We start from the raw sequence: 19,842 nt of genomic DNA, 5'->3' as shown, positions 1-19,842 counted from the left end.
ATGCTTTGTCATCACAGTTTTTCCATCACAGGAAAAAATTACATTTTAAAATATATTCAAATAGAAAATTGCAATAATATTTCACAGTAGTATTGTTTTTACTGCATTTTTTTATTTTTTTTATTTTTATAAAATTGTCCTGTATTGTACATATATCAAAGATAAAATAAATCCATTGTATTTTCTCAATTAATACAAGGCCATAAAAGCTGCATGCATTATGATTAGCAAAATGCTCATTTAAATTTGTTGTGTAGTATTTAATATCACAGCACTTTTTTAATGCCAACTAACCACAGACAAGTATATATTTTGAGGTGATTTTTGAAGTGTTTATATATTTATTGGTTTATTTATTCATTTATCTTATTAATTTATTATTTTCATTCATATGTTGGTGGTGTTGGCTGGATGATTTGTTTTTTTTATGCAGCAGCATGAAGTTTGGGCTTTTTTCCCCACGCATTTTCAGCAGAAGATGCTACAATTTTCCCTCCATCCGCCTCCACATATAGCAATCTTCAGCCAATTTGAAATGTTTATTTTTCCTTCTCCAAAGAACAAGCCAGAAAGATTGCACCATGCCTCTTCTTAATAACACTCTTGCCCTCTGATTGTAACTGATATAACTCTGTTAATCACACTCAACTGTGATTTCGATCACCAGGACTTGCAGGCACAGGACCGAGCCCACCGCATCGGCCAGCAGAATGAAGTACGCGTACTGCGTCTGTGCACTGTTAACAGTGTGGAGGAGAAGATTCTAGCGGCGGCCAAATATAAACTGAACGTTGATCAGAAGGTCATTCAGGCAGGCATGTTTGATCAGAAGTCCTCTAGCCATGAACGTAGAGCCTTCCTGCAGGCTATTCTGGAGCACGAGGAACAGAATGAGGTGAGTCACTTCAACAAGCACAGATGGCAGGTGGAGTAACTGATAAACTGGTTAATTTTATCTAATGATGCACTGAGGTAAAAATGATTGGAAAAAGCCAGATTCTTTTTAGTTTACTAGCCATTATGAAAGCATACATTCAAATTACACTTCACCACATACATTTGTCTTCCCAAAATGGATATAAATCCAATCTACTATTCCCGCAAATATATAAATATGCAAATACTGTATAACAGATGATGCCAGTACCAGGCTGTGAAATTTTCTGTTGAATGCTCTTGTCGCCCCACATAGCAGTTAATGTTTGAGTTTCACGGTTTATCCATCCATGTGTCTCATCAATGATTGCGGGCTCGTGTGTAAATTGTGGGGCTCTCAAACTTCTGCACTCGGATGGCTGCTTGGGAGAAGTAAAGTTTATATATGTGGCTTGAACAATCAACAATTGAACATTTCAACTTGGCCGAGTCTCATTTTCTATTAAGGAGCTTTTAGTGATCGAATTGCTATTAGCATTAAGGCAAAAATATATAAAATATTTATATATAATATAAATGATTTATAAATATATATACAGTATATACATGCAAATATTTCTTTATATTTGTTGATGAATTGATTTTCTTTCCCTGACTTGACTCGTCGTTCATTGCCTGTCTTCATGTCACTGCGTTTTGTTCAACAAATTACAGTTTATCATCATGAAAATGAATGGCTAAGAGTCTGTTTTTCTATTGATTTTGAGTGTGACAAAGGCAGAAGGAAAGGCATGCAATTTTGTGAGACTAACCGGAGTGCAGTTAAGTTGAGCTGAATTACTTACAGGAACAGTACAAAGCATTTCTTAGTGTCTGGTTTGGTCGTGTCTATTCTGGTACTTTTTATGATTTAAAAAGCAAAATCCACTTGGCCAGAGATGAAATACTAGTCACTCTCAAAATAAATGTATCCTAATTATGTTTGTTGGCATATGTGTGTGTTATACCAGGAGGAAGATGAAGTTCCTGATGATGAAACTCTCAATCAAATGATTGCTCGTAATGAGGACGAATTTGAGCTTTTCATGGTAAGACTGAAATTGCACCAAATATGTTGCTTGCACAGATAATCCCTTGTATGGTTTAAAAGTAAGCCATGTGTTTCTGTGAATTTTGAATCAATTCAAGACTAGAACAAGAAATTTACCAATTACTTCCAAACTATGTAATCCATTAATGGCACTTTTAGCGCATGGATTTGGACCGCCGTCGAGAAGATGCGCGCAACCCTAAGCGTAAACCTCGGCTAATGGAAGAGGATGAGCTGCCATCATGGATCCTGAAGGATGATGCAGAGGTGGAGCGGCTGACCTGTGAGGAGGAGGAAGAAAAGATTTTCGGCCGGGGATCTCGTCACCGCAGAGATGTCGACTACAGTGACGCGTTGACGGAGAAGCAGTGGCTAAGGGTATGCTGCTTGTGTTACTTTCAGTTTATTATAGTCATACCCATGACAAACAAGTAAAATGACACATGGCATAGACATAATCCCATCTACATTTTGAGAACCCTTGTTACCGTATCAACAGATCGTCTTCCACTTTTTCTATAGGTCTATTTTTATGCTGAATGAGTTAGTTTCACAGTTATGACTCCTCAAAACCCAGAAACAAGTTAGCATTTTAGCACTTCCGGTCTGTTTTTTTTAATGGGCTTTTGGTTAAATGCCTGAAATAAGCATTTACTTGTCCTGAAAAAGGCGGTTGCAAACAAGTGGTTAAATGGGACTACAGAAGTTGACGGCGACATTAAACATCATTAGCCAAACAGGTAAACTCATCTACTCACTATTTAAAGGGTTAGTTCACCCCAAAATGAAAATTTTGTCAGTAATTACTCACCCTCATGTTGTTCCAACCCCGTAAACTTTCGTTCATCTTCGGAACACAAATTAAGATATTTTTTATTAAATCTGAGAGCTGTCTCACTCCTCCATAGGCTTCTATGGGATTGAAACTTGCCGGCCCAGAAAGTTAGTAAAGGCATCGTTAAAATAGTCCAAGTGACTCCAGTGGCTCACCCATAAGTTTATCAAGCGACGAGAATACTTTTTGTGCACAAAAACAAACTAAATAACGACTTTATTCAACTATTCATTTTCTTCTGTGTGGGCCTGAGTGAATTCACGTAGTGTAACAAAAAGTTTTCTCATCGCTTGGGGTTTTGATCACTTGAATATGACTTGGGGGTGGTGGTGGCGCAATGGATAAGACACATGCCTTTGGTGTGAGAGACCCGGGTTCGAATCCACTGTGAGACACCAATGTGTCCCTGAGCAAGACACTTAACCCCTAGTTGCTCCAGAGGCGTGCGACCTCTGACATATATAGCAATTGTAAGTCGCTTTGGATAAAAGCGTCAGCTAAATGAATAAATGTAAAATGTAAAATGAATATGAGTAAAATTTCAGTATACAGGTCCATGAGAATCAGAATGGAGCCAATATATGTTGACTGAGGTTACAGCGAGGAGAGATTGTAAAGGCAGTAAACAGGTTTGACGAAAAAACTCAAAAAAGAAAAACATCAGATTTTCACTTGAGTTATTAATTAACGAGTACATCATAAGAAACATCTCTCTATTTCTAATGTTTGCACATCATGTAACAGCATTACACAGTGCCACGACCAATCAATCACTCCTTTACGACTGGCTGCCTGCACATTCACTGTCCTCGTGGCTGCTGCAACTTGCGCTCTCTTCATCTAGGCCTACTCTATAAAACAAAAAGGAGCAAGTTGCAGCTGAGGACAGTGAATGTGCAGGCAGTCAGTCGTAAAGGAGTGATTGATTGGTCACGGCACTGTGTGAAAAAATACTTTGGCCTAATGTCTGATGTCGGGTTACATAAAGCAAATCATCGACACAATTATTTATTTTTCTTACTTAATGACCGTCATCCGAACACCGTCCCGAATTTCAGCCAATCTTATCTGGTCACCCTAGCAGTGGTGCCTATTTAGAATCTGTAAATAAAATATTAAGTGGGTTGGAAAATATTTTAAACATTGCAAACAGTGCCTGTTATTATCCTTCCCCCCACAATATATCTCAAACACAATATGACAAATACAGCCCTCCTCTGTGTAGCAATTCAGCTCGATCAATGAACCCAATTGCATTACACGGAATCTCCCGAACCCAAATAGCTTTTTTTTTTTTTATTCTCCATCCAGGCACAAATTGACTGTCTTTCTCTCTAACAAGCTTTTTTCTATCCCCTTTGTCATTTCTTTTACACAAACTGGGCTCCATACAGTCCTCCTAAACAATTTCAAAGCAATCCAGTGGGTTGTTCCGGTCGATAATAAGTGCCGAAACTGTTTCCATAGGGTATCACGGTTGTTCTTTGGTGTGGGGTCGTCTGCTGCTGGGTTTGGCTAGAAGGTAACAAGAGTACAACTGTTTTTGAGCACAGAGGCTGAAGGTGTAAAGCAGCAAGGGAGGTAATTATATATGAAGCCGGTTCCTGATAAACAGAGAACCACTGAGGAGTAAAAGTATGCTGGAAGTTTGACACACAGCAATCAGATCTTCCAGAGAAACATGTGGTCTGTGAGTTTTTATGAGGTGGAAAAAGACCACTTTGATTAAAGTTATCTGAACCACCTTACTTTTATTGTGGCTTGATGGGCAATTTTAAAGTAATCTTATTTAGTGCCTCACTGTGTTTCACGGTTTTTTAGTGTTTTTCTAAAACACACCATGAAAGTGTGGAAAGGAAATGTTTACCGTTTGATAGTCCCCACACACACAAAAAAAGGATTCCTTTGTAGCTTCCGCTTAAAGTCATTCTCCAAGATTGCTTTTACACAGGAAATTATGACAGAGCATCTCCCCATCGACACAGCTCAATGGCTCAACAAATTGATTTTGATGCTTGACTGCACAGAGTTTAGCAAACAGTCAACTGTGTTGGGGAAATGAAGTCTGTTGTGGGGTGTGAGAGATAGGGCTGGGTACCGAGTTCGATACTTTTTAGGTACCGACCAAATTGCCTCGATACTATTGAGTATAGAAAAATGACTTCTTGTTCCGTACCAGATTTCGATACCTAAGGGGTTAACTCGTCAACGTCAGTGAGCCAATAAGCACTAAAAACAATAGTTTACGCGGTTATGCCCAGAGACGTGGCTCACGTGAAGTGTGTAAGCGCCCCAACCCCCATAGATGCACGTGAAGTGTAAGCACTCAAGGGGAAGTCTGTGTCCCAAACCCCTAAAGATGTGGAAAAGTCGATTAAAAGTGTGGCTACATTTCTCCAGGCTCGATGCCAACAGCGCGCGATGCAGTATTTGCGGTAAAATAATTGCTGCAAAGACCGGTACCACGACAAATATGATGAAGCACTTGACAGTGCACGGAGTAAACGTAAGAGCAGGAAGTTGCTCCGTCTTCGACTGGTAAATGAAGAGATACCTTGTTGATCACTCTGACAGTGTTTATATTGCAATAATAACCTACTGAATGTACACTGCCGTTCAAAAATGTGTTGGTTAGTCAGTAAGCATGCATTAAAGTGATCAAAAGTGATCTTAAAACATGTGTAATGTTACAAAAGATTTCTGTTTCAAATAAATGCTGTTCTTTTGAAATTTGTATTCATCAAAGAATCATGAAAATTTTTATCATAGTTTCCAAAATATTAAGCAGCAAACTGTTTTCATATTTCTGAAGGATCATGTGACACTTGAAGTAATGATTTTGAAAATTCAGCTTTGACATCACAGGAATAAATTACATTTTGAAATATATTCAAATAAAATAATAGATTTTAAATTGTAATACTATTTCACAGTATTACAAGTTTTACTGTATTTTTTATCAAACAAATGTAGCTTTGGTGAGCATGAGCTCTTTATAAAAAAATGTTTGTTCCTTTGTGCTTTTAAAAAAAGTTTTTCTGAGGTAATGTGTTATGTAATCTTGTTCAAATGGATTTCATAAAATTGGTATCAAAAAAAGTATAGTTCAGGAACCGGTATCAAAATCAAGGTATCGGTATCTAAATTTTTTGAACGATACCCAGCCCTATAGTGAGAGAGTATGTGTCAGTCTTGGAGACTCTGGTCATCTGTCTTCAACTTAAAATCTGTTCTTGCAATTTGCAGTATAAACTCTCAAACGGGGTGTTTGCATTTATTGCTTTGTGTGTGGTGGGATGCCGAGAGAGAGAGGTCAGTCATCCGTGGCACTTCTGCTGCTGAAGATGGGTCATTCACACTGACAGTCAAGTCTTTCGTTTTTACTGTGAATTGGCCACTTGAGGCGACATTAAGATGATCTGGGTGTCTCCTGTGAATCGATGGAGTTTAGAAAAGATTACTTTATTCCAATAAGCACTGTGACAAAACTACAAATGGGAATAAATGAATTGGAGCTCATGTAATCTGTCCCCTGTGAAATAATGTATTCCAGTGTGGGCAAGTCGAAGGAGAAGTGCATGTTACTTTGAGCGACTTCACTGTTCTCTTATGATTTGTTTTTGCCCACATACAGAGATATAATTAATAGTGATGCATCTGTCCCCAACCCCCGGAGACTGATCTACCATCATAAGTTGCAATACACTACCGTTCAAAAGTTTGGGTCAGTAAAAATTGTATTAATACTATTATTCAGGAAGTATTAAAAGGGTTAGTTTCACCCTAAAATAAAAATTAAGTCACCATTTATGTACTCATTTGGTGTTGTTCTAATGCCGTATGCCCTTCTTTCTTTTTCGGACCACAAAAGGAGAATAAAAAAAAAATTTCCAGCTCACGCTCGTCCACATGATTGCAGTGAATAGCGACCGGCATCAAGGCTTCTAAAAAAGAATCAAAAGTATCACAGAATGGTCCAATGCCACACATGTTATAAATTCTAAGTGTTCTGGCGGTATACGATTTGGTGAAAAACAAACTTAAATTTAATATATAATTTATCGAAAATCATGAACTTGGCCGTTGGTCTAAGCGACGTGCACGTTCGTGAGACTCTATTAACACCGCAGTTCACTCCGACTCGCCCAAAAAAAGCACACAAGTTGCATTTTGATAAAAAATTTATCAAAAGTGAATCAAAAGTGATGGTAAAGACATTTATAAAATTATATTATTCCTATTTTCTAATATTTCACAATAATACTGTTTTACTGTGTTTTTGATCAAAGAAATGCAGCACAGGTGAGCATAAGAAACTTACTGACTTATGTATCCTGCAGTGGTGGGTGTGTCAACATCTCTTCAGAAATAAGTTACGTTTTCAGTCGTATGTATTTCTCTGTTTTGTTAGCAGTGGTGGAAAGAGTACTGAAAAAAATACTCAAGTAAAAGTACCATTACATTCCAAAAAATGTAGTGCGAGTAGAGTCAAAAGTACCTGTCCAAAAAACTACTTGAGTTTACTATTTTTGTTTACTCTCTAGTGAAGTGTTTGATCTGATCGCGCACCTGCCTAAAGTTTTCTGGATGTGCATATACTACTACTTTGTAATTTGATTGGATGTGATGTATTTGACCTTTTACGGCACAACCATTTTCCTGTTTTTACATTAGAGGCCACATTTTGCCTGTTAGAAATGCTTGCTCGGTTTCAATGTTATTGTAAGGTGGGGCAGAATTAAATGAATGGCAAAACTCAGCATTTTGTTTGCGTACCCCCTCGGTGACCTTACATATCCCCAGTGGTACGCATACCCCAGTTTGGAAACCACTGCTATAGATCATACCCACACAGTCATTGAAGACTACTCCCCCAGTATCAAATACGTCCAGAATACGCTTCCTTTCACAGGTGCTGCTGAGCTCTTTCCCTCAGATTAGATCGGTACCCACAGGTGCGACATCACTATGACAACAGTGGAGGTGATGGAGAAAAGGTTACACATTATTGGCTCAGCATTACTAAAACAAAGCCAGAGGTGTCCCTGCAGATGGCTGTTATTTGAACCTAGGATCTCAGCCATGGGAAGCATCATTTGAGTGCTCCGGACACAGCGTTTAAAAGGATGATGTTACCCCCCGCTCTGACCTGATGCATAATGCACAGAATTGATGTGGTGCTGAAAAATACTGTGTTTTTCTCTTTGATTACATAAAATTGAATGCATAAATGTGCACTACCGATCAAGTATGGGGTTGGTAAAAAAAAAAAGTATGTCCTTGAAAGTCTGCATTTATTTAAATGCAGTAAAAACAGTAATGTTGCACTTTATTTTACAGTGCGTGCACTTTCAATGTTCTTACAGTGTACTTACCCACAAAAGTACTGAGTAATGTAAGGTAACTACATGGGTTAACTTAAGGTTTAGGGGAAGGTTCAGGGTTAGTACCTAGTTATTGCAAAACAGAATTTTAAAATAAAGTGCTATCAACAGTAATATTGTAAAATAATATTACAATTTAAAATGACTTTTTAATATAATGTCCTTTATTCCTGTGATGGCAAAGCTAAAAACTGAAGTAAGGACTGCTGAAGTCAGTGTCACATGAACCTTCAGAAATCATTCTATGCTGATTTGGTGATCAAGAAACATTTCTTATCAATGAATAGAAAGTTCAAAAGAACAGCATTTATTAAAAAAAGAAATATTTTGTAACATTATAAATGTCTTTACTGTCATCCTTGCTGAATAAAAGAATCAGTTTCTTAAAAAAAAAAGAAAATAAATAAATCTTACAGACCCCAAACATTTGAATGGTAGTGTACATTGGATCATATATTAAGTAAACGTAATATAGCTATTTTGTAAGTAATTGATGGCATAGTTTATGTCTCTTTAAAACAAGACATTTACATTTGAATATGTTTGCTATGGTGAGAACAAATTATTTTAGTCGTAGATATAGGCCTGGATCCTCTTTCATAACATCTTGGCTGAGAACCAAAATCGTAATTGCACCACTGAAAGTCTCACATTAATGTGTTTTCATATACGATTTTTGGTTTCAAAAGCGGACTCTCTTTTAGGTCTGTTTGTTTGCTCATTGTTCACTTCTGGCTCCGTGCATTTGCATTAATCTCAAATGAGGGCTCTGGCTCAGCTGCATAACAGGTGTGTTGAATTACTTTGCGCTGAGGATCAAGCTTTCCACATTATGATAACCAACCTTTGAGTTTTACAGAAAATGCTACAGAAGAGCATAAAACTATATAGGTTTCCTACTTTTCAAAGAGAATGGATTCTTTGGAAGTTGCTGGATTTACTGTGGATTTCTTTGCTACGCCAAGGTCTCGCTTTGGTGGTGTAATTAGAAATGTTTTTGAGCATATTTGGAGATTTGAAGTACTGTGCAGACCTAAACAAGGGCGATCACTTGTATACTGCTTTACAACAGAGGTGGGTGTTGGGCCAAATGCAACAACACAAATGTATTGGACCATACAGTACGTTCACTGAAGGCAAATGACTTATTCTCTGTAAATATTCATGCCAAATGTGTGTTTGGAGAGACTGAAAGATGAGAGAATCCCTTGATATCCATCTGTGTAACAAAAGGAAGGGAAGGATGTAGAGAATATTCCAGACAGATGGATTTAATTAAGAATGGATCTGCACAAATGCTAAGCTCAATCATGTCAGATTGTGTGACTGATGAAAGTCCAAATGTGACAATGGACCACAAAACCAGTCACATGGGTCACAATTTGAAATTGAGATTTATACATTATATGAAGACTGGATAAATAAGCTTTCCATTGATGTATGGTTTGTTAGGATAGGACAATATTTGGCCGGGACACAACTATTTGAACATCTGGAATCTTAGGGTGCCAAAAAATCAAAACATTGAGAAAATCCCCTTTAAAGTTGTCCATTTATGTTCGCAATTGTGCTGCGTTCACTCACAAAAATAAATGTTTTATATATTTACGGTAGGAAATTTACTAAATATCTTTATGGAACATGATCTTTACTTAATATCAATACTACAATGTATTGTTGGCTATGGCCACAAATATACCTGTGCAACTTGTGATTGGTTTTGTGGTCCAGGGTCACAAATGGCTCCATAATCAGAGCCCATAGTCAAGTTCTCTATAGTCAGAAGCTTCTTTCACTTCTAGATGTAGTTTTTGGTAATGAACATGGCTTTCATGGCTGCCAATGGGGAGTTGGGAAGAAGTCCTCAAATCAAATATTCACTGTCATGCATAGTAGCCTAATCAGTAAAATTTGCATTTGCAGAATCACACTGATGGCATTTTTCTGTTTGGCATGTATATGAATCAGCATGTGATTTTAAAAGATTTAGAAGAAAGGCTTCGGTCCCAACTGCTGAACATACCTGGTCAAATTTTCTTTGGCAGAATGAATTTAGATTAAAATCACATGAACGTCGAGTGCAAATTGCCAGTAGACAGTGTATTTAATCTAGCAATCAACAATTGTGTCTTGTTTGCTTTTCATTTCGTAATTTCCCACCTCATTAATTACTCAGTGTGATCTTAACTGTTTTTTGGCAGGCTATAGAGGATGGCAACCTGGAGGAAATCGAGGAGGAAATACGACTGAAGAGGCGCAAGCGTAGGAGACATGTGGACAAAGACATGAGGCGTGAGGACGGAGACAAGGCCAAGAAAAGGAGAGGACGCCCTCCAGCAGAGAAGCTCTCCCCAAACCCACCCAAACTCACAAAACAGATGAATGCTATTGTCGATACGGTCATCAATTACAGAGACGCGTAAGTGCTGTTAAACTTCCAATAATGGCTAATTTTGCCAGCCCATTCCTCACCTCACTGTATTGTTGCAGGTGACTCTTTGAATTGGCTCTCCTTAATCACCGTTTGATTGTCTGTTCATTTGTAGTAAAGGTGACCCTAAATAGAATGTCCATTTTTTAACATTGAACTCTCAGTGGTTTTGTATTGAACATGCTGTTCTCAACATCTCAGCTTTTCCAGGAATTTGCAGTGTAGAGATAGACAAATAGTGTGTTGACAGGCATTGTTACTGTGTCCCGGAGTATACATGTGGAATGACTCTTGTCTGGAGCAACGACCAGAAGTAATTTAAGGTGAAGTAATGTCAGGGCCATCATGAAGGAGGAGAGGCTTTGTAAAAACTAATGGCAGCAAGCCAAAAAATCCTACATGGTGTCCTTTAAGTTGATTAATTCATTGAGCATAACTGTTCCCATTTTCAAGACTGTCCATAACCAATTTTCATTTCAAATTAACAATCGATTTATTGTTAATTTTAAAATGGCAAAATGTGCATGCAGAACTTAAAATTTAATAAAAAAAAAAAAAAAAAATCACTTCAGAATATGTGAGTATTGGCAGTTTCCACTATTAATGCAATTTTTTATGTACACTATCGTTGTAATAAGTACTGTAGATATAGTCTTTTTCAAAATCTGTTTGAAATAGGGCTGTCAAAATGATTGCATTAATTTTGCGATTTTTTTCTTTCTTTTTTCTTTTCTTTTTTTCTTCAGTTTAACACATTAAAAATATGTAACGCAATTAACGCAGCATCCTTTTTTCCCGCCATCTTTTGGCTAGCGTAACATTATATGATCACGCTTTTAATCATGCAAATGCTTTTAAACCGTTCAAGCATGACAAGACACAAAAGAGACCTCAGTGCAGGAGATCTTTGAATCTCCTGTCTGTGTGACACACACACGACTCGTGCGCACAGAAAGCTGCTTCAGACAGCGCGCCAGTACTGCATTATGTTCTCCTTCACGCTTGAACGGACAAAAACACAGAAAAGTAATGAGTATCCTCGCAAGCCCCTTAATGAGTTAAATAAAGTATTAAATGAATGCAAAGAGTTGTGAGAAAATGGAATGCGAGTCAGATCTGCGTCATGTGCGGATAATGTTAATGTTAATCAAAGAACAAACAAAAAAAGAGAAAATCACTCACTGCTCTTGACTGAATAACTTTTGTAGCTTTCATAAGGACTAATCTATATTTAATTTGTAATTTATATTGTGAAGTGTTTGACAACTTTTATTCAATTTCTGTATATTTCCTACCTGAAAATCTTAAAGCACCGTTATAGTGGTACAAGGTTACATGGGTCAAAAACAATGAAAAGTCATTTTGGAGCATTTTTGCAGGGCAGGTAAAAATCTGAACCAGCCCAACTGGACCAATAGAAAAAATCCTTAGCGCAGAGCCCTGATATATTAAAGGGCACAGGTAAATGTGACCTTTATTACAAGGTTTATGTGAAGAATGTTTTAAGTTCACTATATTTTTTAAAGCCTAATAAATGTTAAGATCCATAGCTTTCAAGTATACTGTAATGTTGAATTGCTATAATTAATTGCTAAAGTTGAGAAAAACAAATCATAGAGAGATCAGTACCAGTATTAGTATCAGTGATACTGGCCTTCATTTATAAACAGATGCCATTAAACAATTTAAAATATACTATCTTTATGTTGTTTCTACATTAATTTGGAGATACAATTATTACAATATAAAAATATATTAAAAACGTTAATGTTTGGTGCGATTAATCATGATTAATTACAGAAATATCTGCGATTTAATAAACTTTTTTTTACAGCACTAAAAAGTATATAGAAAATATATTTTAAAATGTAATTTATTCCTGTGATGGTAAAGCTGAATTTTTAGCAGCCATTACTTCATTCTTCAGAGTCTCACGATCCTTCAGAAATCATTCTGATATGCAGATTTGGTGCTCAAGAAACATTTCTTATTATTATTATTATAAATGTTGAAAACAGTTGTGCTGCTCGATACAAACCATGACTATAATACACAGTGTGTAAACAGCAAACAGGACATAACATTAATGTACCATTGCTCTGATCATGATTATATGTCAGGTTCTTCTCACACTTAGCATAGACGTCATGCATCAGACTCAGAGAGAGAGGATGGCCAATGTTCTTGTTGTCATGTTGTACTTTAACACAATCACAGTGTTTCCAGTGACTGTAAACATTGTTTACAGTTGAACGCTCCCACGCCTGAATATGTCGAGTCTTCGACATACTTCATTTTTAAAAGCCGGTGCATGCATCATTTATGGCATGCATGGGTGCTAACTTGTGTCAGGGATGTGACATGAGTTGCAGCTCTAGCTAGTTATTCCTCTATGCTCAGATAATTAGCTGAACACATGCGATGAGATTGATCAATTGGCAATTAATAAGCTTAATTTGATTAAATTATTTTGATGATTAATCAGTGTTCTGATTAATAATGTAGTCTGAATGTTACACTCGTAATCTAGTGGATGTTGTTCATGGTGTCAGCACTGATCATATGTTGGGTTTCTCTCTTGGTGGTCCCCATGACAACCTCCTAGTTAACAGCATATATCAGTTGTGGAATAATAATTTTGCTGTCTGGACATGGCAGTAATTTTACATGATAGACAAATCGCTCTAATCTAGCCCATATTTAAACCAAGACGTCTTGAAATGTCACTTTGGTAGTACTTAAGCGTCTTAGAAACAGACGTCCTTGGCAATTATTTCAAATATATGACTCTGTTGAACTTAATGAGTCACGTAATGTGAAAACTGAGCACAGCTGCATTTGTTCTGAAATGAACTCTTAGTGGTCTCTTAGTCTTAGTGCCACACTTTCATGACTAATCCCAAACAACAGAGCATAAAATGCTTTCACCTGGGTTTTGAAGTTGAAATGTCTTGAAAATGTATTTGTCAAAATGACTGGTTTCAAACAGGTTTCCTGAAAAAAGGATTTAGGCCATTGGTTGGCCAGACAAAACAAAAAACGTAAGCCATTAGTTGAGCACAGAGCCAGTAGGTTATTGGCCAATATCAATGATTATACATTTTTTTTCGTTTATCTGTGTTGGTAGATTTTGTATATTTAATTGTGTATGATAATTTCCTCTATTTTACATTTAGATTACCTTGCTGTCATGTAATCTCTATTTAAATTAATCGCAAAATGATTTTCAGGCTGTACATTATAAAAATGTTATGATGCCTAAATTATCTTGTAGCTTAAAAAAAAAAAAAAAATGTTTTGGTAAAATAGTATAAATTGTATACATTTTAATATTGGATAACATGAACAAATCGATAACATGTATTATCGGTGTCAGATTTTAATATTGGTGCATCCCACCCAGATCACTTGCTTGTAGTTTTCTTTGCATGAGCCAGGATAGGAGAAAATATTTTAATAATAAAAATAATTGCAGACCTTAATTTTAACTAGTCCTATAAGCACATTCCTTTTGCTACTCATTGAATGTTTTTTTATTTTTAATTGCTGCATGTCATCATAATAATGACATAGCTGGCATTTTGATCCATCTGAAATTGTTGACATGTTGAGCTGCCAATTTAGAAATGTTAGACTAAGCTAAATGCTGAGTTCGTAATGAGCAGAATTCATCCTTCAGCTTAGTTGAAAGCTGTTTGGTATTGTGCTGCAGTCTGAGCCCCGAGACTAACACTAGACATACATCTGCAGCAAAAACTATAAATTGAAGTCTGAATGAAGGTCGACACACCATAATTGCACCAATTTGAGCCCTGATGTAATCACTGAATGTGTAATGAATCATCTGCGCTGTGTCATAAATATTTAGAGCAACTGTAACAGACAGATAAGAGCTGAAGACCGGGTAAAAAAAACACCTTGTCGGCAGTATGTCTCAAAAAAGTATTACTCCTGGAGACCTTTATACCTTTGCTGTTGTCCTGGATTTAGACTTGTGTTTTCTCCTGTTGGCCTGGGGTGAACTTGAGGGATAATGTCAGTAAAGCACCAATATGATGATAATAAAAAGCAGTTGCACGTTATTCCACCAAGTTGGAAATCCACCCAGGCTGATTGCATAGTTTATCTCTCTCCGTGCAGTCTGAGGAAGTCAGGATAAGCCTCAATCTCTGTTTCTGATCACAGATCAGGCCGTCAGCTCAGCGAGGTCTTTGTACAGTTGCCCTCCAGGAAAGAGCTCCCTGAATACTATGAACTGATAAGGAAGCCAGTGGACTTCAAGAAGATCAAGGTACGTGAGTTACAGTACATCTTTTATTTCAGTGTGGCCCTAAAGCCCTCACACATCTGGACATCACATATTATATGTTCTGCTGTGACGTGTTATCGTCCGATCAGGACTGGCACATTCATTACTTCGGCTGGATGATAACAGGATTACCCTGCCATAGAGAATTGGTTCGTGTTTTAAGATGAGATAAACTGATGTTTTCGTCCTTATAATGGGCCGCCTCACTCGCCTTGCGTGTTTTTCGTAATGTCGGTGTCTCAAATTTTCTGTTGCAACTCTAATTGGCAATTTCCTCCGTTGTTAACGTTGCACCCTACAGGTGAAGGATGTTTTGGTGTTAGAAGTGTTTTTGTTTTTGCAGGAGCGTGTGCGCTGCCACAAGTACAGGAGTGTGAGCGATCTGGAGAAAGACGTCATGCTTCTTTGTCACAATGCTCAGACTTACAATCTAGAGGGCTCACAGGTGAGTGAATAAATGGATTGAACACCCTCCATGACTGTCTTAGGTATGAATTGCATAGTAGGACCACACCACCATTTTGCAGTGATTTTATGTTGCATGAGTTCTATAAAGTGCTTGTCATACATGGAAATATTAAGCATGTCATGAATAGCCACTGATCTGTTTGTAAATGGCTATTGTCTGCTATAAAACTGGGATTTTTGGTTTGTCTAAAGAAGATTATTACTGCCAATTCCCTGTTGTATTGAATTTATTTATGCAAAGGTTTATAAGAAGAACCGCACATTTGATTAAAAATCAGTTTGACTCTTTACACAGCATTTTCATGGTGGATTGTGTATTGTGATTACTGGATTACTTACCAGATTTTGTCTGTGTGTTTGAAATCAATATTTAATCTCTTCTGAAATTAGCACAATCTGGAGATGGAGTCTACAAAAATATAATCAAATCTCGCAAACAGTTCTGACAGAATGTGTCAGACTATGGTTTTATTATTTTTACCTCACCTTGTTCCTACTTTGTTCGGGTTGCAGATAATACAGTTAATCACAGCAAGGGGTGTGTTTGTTTTAAATTATTGCTTGTAAATTACCCTTTGTTTTTTGTAGATCTATGAGGACTCCATCGTTCTCCAGTCAGTATTCAAGAGTGCCAGACAAAAGATTGCCAGGGAGGAGAGTGACGATGACAGCAATGATGATGACGATGATGAGGAAGATTCAGAGGAAGAGTGTAAGATTTTTCATTAACAAAGGACGAATTCACTGATACTAATGAAGCTAAAGCTCTACAATACCTTGTACTTGCTTGAGAAGTGCAGTTCTTTCCTTTGTTGAAACAGGTTGTTTGGGCGGCACATTTCAAAGGCCTAACCCCTTTGTGTGCGCTTCATATGCACATGCATAATTTTCTAATCCAATCTTAGCTTTGTGCGAGTTGAAATATTTAAACCTTTGCAGTTAAATTGGGTCAGATGTGATGTACTTTAATCAATACTATGTGCATGAGGTGAGAATTGTCATTATCTTTGCACTAAAACATTCATCTTTAAACATTATTTGTGTAAAATGAGGTGTTATATTTATTTTATAAAAATTACATTGTTAATTAGCCATAGAAAACCTACTATGTTTTTCTTTTAGGCATATTGGCATTAGTTGTTGTTTTATTTGGATATATCATATATTCAATAATTCATTCATTTTAACATGATGAATAAGTGGAAGATAACGACTGATTCATGGCCAGTTTGAAAGTTCCATTCGACTGCTTCTAGGGGATGAAATGCGGCAACTGTACACAAATGTCGAAAATAGTGGAAAGGTGACTTAAGGCTTTAGTTACATCACAGCATGAACATGATTTTCTACTTGCTAGTCAACTGCATTGACATTCTCAATCGATCATCGAGTATCTGATTGGACAAAAATCAGTGCAATGCAGGATGAGTCATTTGTATTTTTGAGAGAATACTACATTTTAAATGTCTATCTACTAAAAGTGAATTTTGTCATTTTCATCGAGTACACTGGCATATTGATGACGTCTGATGCAAAAGCCACAAACACTAAAGATTTCATGAGATTTCATGAGGTACAAAGTACTGATTTAGAAAGGTGGCATTTGAGATGGACTTTTAATAGATGTGTCATTTGAAACAAAATGGACTCTCATAGTGTTATCGTATTAAAATGACAGACAATTCTATAAGCTAATTTGTATTTATATTTCTGTTAGAGTTGTGATATATTTATTTAATTTCTTTTATTACAATTCTTTTTTTTCTTTTTTTTAATTAAAGCTAAGTCAGTGAAGGTGAAAATTAAGCTGAGTAAACGGGACGAGAGATGTCAGGACAAAGGCAAGAAGAGACCGAGTCGTGGAAAGGCTAAGCCTGTGGTCAGTGACGATGACAGCGAGGAAGAACAAGAGGAGAATGTAGGTCTACTATTCCTCTCATCAATTAGGCCTGTCATTGCTGCAATCTGTTTAGCCAGTTGACATTTAGCCTAATTAAACATCTTGCAATCAAAAACCACAGGTGTATACATTGACATTTGGATTGAATATGCTTGAGGATATTACCCCCCACCCCCCAAAAAAAGAAACTTTACAAAGAGATTTATAGATGCTTAGCCACATGTCCTTATCTTTTAACATCTAAGAGGTATTTGAGGTGTTATGCAGTTCCCTTTGGGAATCATTTATGAGAAAAAAGGATACACTGTGCCCTTCATTCATTCATCTCTTTATCCCATCTGCTGCAGTTCAAGAGGAAAATGTAAGTCTGTCTGTTTCTCTCGCTTTCGAAACCTCCATTCACATGCGCTCTTTTCCATTAATGTGATCGGTTCATGTCTGAACGTCAGTAAATCGCTTAGTCTCCTCACGTCAAGTCAGTGTGAACATCTCAGAGCCCTGTGACCATGGCCCATGAATCAGTGTGAGATTGTCTCATTATCCAGAAACAAGAGAGCACATTCAGTAAGCAGCTCAGTCCACGAGTAATGAGGCTCTGCAGACCAGCGTTCAGTCAGGTGTGGCGCGGGGGTGGACGCGGGTCACCAGAGCTCTAGCGTGGGCCGATCTGTGTGTCTGCATGTGCGTGTAATGTCATTGTGTGTTTGTTTTCAGGAGCAGTCAGAGGGGAGCCAAAGCGATGACGAGTGAGGAGGAGATGAGCTGATCATCAGCATTCCTTTCACACGTTTATTTGCTTCTTTTATTGTCTTTCCTCACCCAGCTGAATTATAAGATTCGGCTTCCAATAAGATTTATTGTTTCTTTTCTCTTTTTTTTGTTTTATTTTATTGTATGTTTTACTTTGTCTTGCGCTATTATCCCACTGTTGAATAATCTTCAGTTTTTTTGCACCTTCAATAGCTTACAGTTATTTCCCTACATGCAGTGAGGTCTTTTAGAGATAATTTCTGTTTGCTTGTATATAATTTACATTTATGCAATGTTTAAAAATATATGTTTGATAAAAGAAAAATCTGAATTGCATCAAAGAACGTCATTTATAAGCTATTCAAACCTTTTTTTTCCTTGGTTAAACCAGTTGTTTCAAATTTATGAAGCATATCAAAAAGTATTCAAGTGTTACTTAAAGTGAAGTCCTCATAGCATTTCGTATCATCTAGATTAGATCATATATTATAGTCACTTCTATATTGTATTGCATGCAGCACAAAAGCCAGCAGAGATTACAAATGTGTTTGAGATGGGAGCACTATTCAGCCCTGTACCGTTTCAGTGGTATGTGATATACGAATTTGACCAGCTTTGTATCATATACATAGATGTGGCGATTTCTCTTTTTCCTATTCGGTGTCTTTCCTTCACTGGTTTTATACTCTGCAGTCGGACATGCACATTTCACCTTCACTTTCCTTTAATTTACAGTGGAGAAGAGTGTCTCACAATATTTCAAAGCTCATGTAGATAAGACAATCAGTATTTTAAAGCATATTGTTCAAATATAAAACAGGTCAGATTGGCTACCCTTTTCCCCCTATTGATATTTTTTTTAATCATTATTTTCATTTATAAAAAAATAAAAAAAACTACTGTTTTTTTAAGTAATGGGATGTTTTTTTAAAATAATGAATTGCTCTTATACTGTATTGGAAATATGCATTTCATCTTGTTTTTTAATGAATGTTGTTGCTTTAAAATGTACTCACTAAGGCACTTGCATTATTGTCAATGAGAACTCTTTTTGATCTGTTCTCCTGTGTGCCATTGGTCATTTCTGACATCTCTTTTGTAAGTGCTTGAGCTTGATAACTCTTCAAAAGTGTCATAATCTTTGCTCTCCTTGCACAGCGTCTTTGTGGTTGTAGCTCATAGCCCAAAGTAAACATCACCAATGATAACCCTTCTCTCGTTGATCTCTGGTGTAATGTCATGCTGATTGTCTTCATGAAATAATTGTGACTTGATATTTAAGTTTGCAATGCTCCTCTTCTAATAGACTTGTGAAATCAATCCTTGTGTATTTTTGCAACCAGTCATGATGTGCTAGGAACATTTGCAATATCCCAAATATTATGTTTTAGATGTATATGGCGTCATCTGCTTTATTAAAATGGAAGCTTAATTACCTTAATAGTCATTTGAGATAATTACTTGTCACTTTGCAGTTGCTGTTTACCTAAAGCCACTAAGCTACAGTAATTGCAGGGCCAGTTCCCAGACAAAACACTGAGATTAAGTACCTTGCTCAGGGTTGAAATAATAATGAGATAGGATTCTATAATTACCCACACATGCAAGCAAACCTGTAACGTCTAGGTCAGACATTTTCAAACTGGGGTCAATGGGGTGCTTGGGGTCTGCAGAAACATGGGACATGGTGATGATGAAAATTATTTCAGTGCTTTTGCGTCGTCTTGCAAAAGTTTTGCGTTCTTCCCCCAGAAACTTTGTGTCCCCTCAGAAAACGTTTGTGTTCCCCTGAGAAACTT

The 19,842-nt window shown here is 36.9% G+C and overlaps 1 protein-coding gene across 1 annotated transcript in view; it reads left to right on the top strand.

Moving 5' to 3' along the window:
- Window positions 1-19,484, top strand: part of smarca2 (SWI/SNF related BAF chromatin remodeling complex subunit ATPase 2) — a 49,022-nt gene extending 29,538 nt beyond the window's left edge. Inside the window, exons 26-34 of the mRNA XM_082169985.1 lie at window positions 668-895; window positions 1,887-1,964; window positions 2,126-2,344; window positions 10,387-10,604; window positions 14,802-14,907; window positions 15,269-15,370; window positions 15,982-16,105; window positions 17,175-17,311; window positions 18,008-19,484. Of these exons, the coding sequence (XP_082026111.1) occupies window positions 668-895; window positions 1,887-1,964; window positions 2,126-2,344; window positions 10,387-10,604; window positions 14,802-14,907; window positions 15,269-15,370; window positions 15,982-16,105; window positions 17,175-17,311; window positions 18,008-18,043 (1,248 nt within the window). The 3' untranslated portion in view covers window positions 18,044-19,484. The remainder of the gene's footprint in view (window positions 1-667; window positions 896-1,886; window positions 1,965-2,125; window positions 2,345-10,386; window positions 10,605-14,801; window positions 14,908-15,268; window positions 15,371-15,981; window positions 16,106-17,174; window positions 17,312-18,007) is intronic.
- Window positions 19,485-19,842: the final 358 nt, after the last annotated feature.

This window comes from Leuciscus leuciscus (genome assembly GCF_965113295.1).
Source record: "Leuciscus leuciscus genome assembly, chromosome: 5".
NCBI classification, from domain to species: domain Eukaryota; kingdom Metazoa; phylum Chordata; class Actinopteri; order Cypriniformes; family Leuciscidae; genus Leuciscus; species Leuciscus leuciscus.
The sequence above is the reverse complement of the archived record's forward strand: the minus strand, read 5'-3'. Positions and strand labels throughout refer to the sequence as shown.